Source organism: Lactuca sativa, chromosome 1, assembly GCF_002870075.4.
Source record: "Lactuca sativa cultivar Salinas chromosome 1, Lsat_Salinas_v11, whole genome shotgun sequence".
Lineage (NCBI taxonomy): Eukaryota > Viridiplantae > Streptophyta > Magnoliopsida > Asterales > Asteraceae > Lactuca > Lactuca sativa.
The window spans coordinates 191,171,329-191,175,448 of record NC_056623.2 but is presented as its reverse complement, the minus strand read 5'-3'; the positions used below and the strand labels follow the sequence as shown (position 1 = coordinate 191,175,448).

The 4,120-nt window shown below is 35.9% G+C and overlaps 1 protein-coding gene across 1 annotated transcript; it reads left to right on the top strand.

The window, feature by feature from the left end:
- The first annotated feature begins 2,744 nt into the window (after positions 1-2,744).
- On the top strand, positions 2,745-3,611 carry LOC111890330 (uncharacterized). The gene has a single exon (XM_023886461.2). It carries the CDS (start codon positions 2,745-2,747, stop codon positions 3,609-3,611), a length of 867 nt encoding a protein of 288 aa, XP_023742229.2.
- The last annotated feature ends 509 nt before the right edge of the window (positions 3,612-4,120 follow it).

The window sequence follows — 4,120 nt, the reverse complement described above, 5'->3', positions numbered from 1 at the left end:
GCTTCAAAAACCATTTATACCTGCATGACAACCTTTTTTAGCTTGTTTACCTTTGTAAAACTTGAATGCACCCCCTATCCTTGTGGTTCATCCATAACATCAGTTTCCGCTCATAAAGCATGACATCTCGGAACACATAGTTCACTATCAAATAGTTCTAAATTCATTAAAAAAATTATATTATTTATTTATATAAAAATTAAATGAACTAAAACGAAATAAAGTTAAAAACTAGAAGGAAAATATATAAACAATTAAACAACATTAGAAATATCGATTATTTATTTATTTATTTATTATTATTATTATTATTATTATTATTATTATTATTATTATTATTATTATTATTATTATTATTATTATCTGTCTTGAAAGCAACAAATCTTTATAGCTCCCTGAAACTTGAAGCTGGATACATAGACACCCTAGAGACAAGTTCTGACGCCTAATGCACCCAGAAAAAGATCGGGTTATAGTAACATTGCACCTAATTTCATTAGTTGTTGAGAAGGGGAAGGCCAACATAACTCAACTCTCTGGATTTGTTTTCGTAAGATTCTCATGGAGCACAATTTTTATTATCAGCCGACATATATTGATCATTGATTTAAAAGAATCGAGTTTGAAATGAATTCCGAAGCACAATACACCTCATGAGACTTTTTCTACAACTAAGAAGGAAGCCATCTTTGTTCTACCAAAATAGCATGTAACCCTTTGATACTGAATATCAACTTGGCCGAGATTACGAATATTATCATCTGATCTTGGATTCACCATTGCACCAAAAGCAATTCGACTTAAATCAAAATGAAATGGAACATTGTTATATGCACCTAGGCACTAATCTATTATTGAAACTCTAATAGGGTTCTTGGAGCATCTTGGCTCTCGACTGCATTTAATCTGATAATAATCCCCATATCCTTTGCCTTGCAATTTTTTTTTTTTGCATTTCCTACTACTATCATAGCTAAGAATAAAACATGTCCCTAAAGCAGATGAAAATCCGTCTCTGTTGAAAAAGAGTAGTTAGCAAGATGTCTTTCTCTTATAACATGTAACAGTATGCGCAACTTTATCACAAAGCAGCCATATAATAACCTTCTTTCCATTTCCTGTTGAAGGCAAGCACATCGTTGACAGCATATACTCATAAACAATCAATTTTCTCTTTGATATCCAAAAGATAACAACAACGATATATTTCATGCTTTGTCTTTTAATAAACACTTGGACCAATTAACTCCTGCTTTGCATGTTTTCTATACAGCTTTTTAGAAGAGATGCTGTCGCTGATCCCTTTTAATTATGTACACAGAAATGTCCATGAAAATGAGAGAAATTCCCTTCCTAGCCTTGTTATGCATGTATCACACCTGTAGCTGTTAAAGCTTGTACTTCATATCTTTTTGTTGGTTGCATCATGTTTTTTTTGAACAATCACCAACAGAGTTAATCATGCTTTAATTTTATTATAAACCATTCACCGATTCTTTTTCACTTTTACCTAAAGAGCCATTTGCAAATAACTATGTACTTTTCATGACTTCTATCTGAAATAAGTACAAGTTGTTTACTTATTTTTGAAAGCAGCTACACACAAATACTCTAATATGTGCTCCATGTACTTCTTATGACTACATTACCCTTGTAGCTCTTTTTTTCTATCTTGGGCGAATCTTTTGTCTTTCATTACTGATATGGTTTAATTAATAATGAAAGCAACCATAGGAACCCATGGAAATTACATGTAGATATATAGTTGCTGACTTTTCTTTTCTTTCTTTCCCGATCCGTTTCATTTGTTGCTTCCCATGCGACTTGTCCCCGGCGCCTTCCCTTTTTCTTATTCCAACTTGGACCGATGTACCCATTACATGTTTATGTTGTCCTTCACGTGTACATCCATACAACCATTTTAGATAAAACATGCCTAGAACAGATCAAAACATATCCTATCTTGAGCTTCAAATGACATCAATGACCACACCATGTTTCATGGTCAACAAAACATTCTCCTTTCTTCTACTTGCATTCCACTTTGTTGTAATACTAATAACTGTTGGTTTATTAATCGGTTTGGTAGTCACAATTTTACATGCATGGCTGAAACTTTGGTTATAATAAGTATTTATTATCTTATATTTTATTAGCTTCGTAGATAGAATTGTTTTTCTTTGTTTGACCAATTCCATGGACTTTGGAGCACATGGGAAGAATGGGTCAGTAGGTGGTACGAGTCTTTAGGCTCTTTTCTTGTTTTTGCATGTGGCTTTTAAGAGGGCTATATATAGCCTTCTATCATGAATAAAAGTATCAGAGGTTTTTGCTTTCAATTTTCCATTCAGTACATTAGTTCTTTTTATAATCAATATTTTTCTTTTCTTCTATTCTGTCGACATATCAGAGTAGCAAACAAACAGGCTGTTATTTTGATTTATATATTCTACATTTGGTATCAAAGAACCAAGGTTCTCTTGAAGGGGGTGTAAGTTCTTATAACAAGAAAAAGATGCAGCTCCATCCTTGATGATCCTTGTTCCGGGTTAAAGAGAGCTTAACCAGAAGCGGGGAAGAGAAGCGGAAAGAAATCAGAACGGGTGGGTTTTGATTTTTCTTACTCACAGCTGGTAAAAGAAAACAGAAGAAGCAGGAGCTTGGTTTTCTTGACTGGTGGAAGAGGAGTCTCAATTGGAACGGGTTGGATCTGAAAAGTTTGGGGTTGTCACAAGAAAGGAAAAATGGCATTGGCAGTAAAAGCTGGTGGTTCAATGTCATATCAGATTCCGGTTTTGACCCCAACCAACTATCCGGTATGGGCAGTCAAAGTAAAGTCCATCATGGATGCACATGGCATATGGGAGACTGTTGAAGCAAAGCCACCGGGTGGAGAATCGGATCCAAAGAAGAAGAAACAAGCTCTTGCTTTCTTGTTTCAAGCAATACCTGAAGAGATGGTGTTGCAAATGTCCGATTACACCGATCCAAAAAGGGTTTGGGAAGGATTAAAAACTCTGTATTTGGGTGTGGATCGAGTAAGAACGGCTCGATTAGCAACTTTGAAGAGGGAACTAGAAAGCTTGCGTATGAAGGAGGGAGAAACCGTTGATGATTTTGCAGCCAAGTTGAGTGGTTTAGCTTCGAAAGCACGGAGTCTCGGACATGAACTTGAAGAAGTTGACTTGGTGAAAAGGTTACTTGATTCTATGCCCAAGTCTTTTCTTCAAATTGTGGCGTCGATTGAGCAATGCTTTGAGTTGGATACGATGTTTTTTGATGAAGCCGTCGGTAGACTAAAGGCATATGAGGAGCGTATCAAAGGATCCGAGAAGGTGGAGGATGTTCATGGTGGGTTGTTGTTGTCAAGAGAAGAAAAGTCGGATGGTTGTATGCATTGTGGCAGTGGCGGTTCGCATCGGGATGGCTTTGGACGTGGTCGGGGAAGAGGTCGTGGGTCCGGGAGGATCCAAGATGGTAAGGAATGTGTTCGGGACAAGAGTCACGTAAAATGCTACAAATGTGGTGAATTCGGTCATTACAACAATGAATGTCCAAAGTGGGAAAAAGAAGCAAACTTGATCATCAAGGAGGAGCCGACATTGCTGTGATCTAGTGGGATTAAAAAACAAACCGATTAAGGGGGTGATTGTTGGTTTATTAATCGGTTTGGTAGTCACAATTTTACATGCATGGCTGAAACTTTGGTTATAATAAGTATTTATTATCTTATATTTTATTACCTTAGTAGATAGAATTGTTTTACTTTGTTTGACCAATTCCATGGACTTTGGAGCACATGGGAAGAATGGGTCAGTAGGTGGTACGAGTCTTTAGGCTTTTTCTTGTTTTTACATGTGGCTTTTAAGTGGGCTATATATAGCCTTCTATCATGAATAAAAGTATCAGAGGTTTTTGCTTTCAATTTTCCATTCAGTACATTAGTCCTTTTTATAATCAATATTTTTCTTTTCTTCTATTCTGTCGACATATCAGAGTAGCAAACAAACACAGGCTGTTATTTTGATTTATATATTCTACAATAACCAGAAGACAAGATTTAACTTGTTGCAGCTTGTAGCTTTTCATTTCCATGAGAATTAGAAAGAGTAGGCTTTGA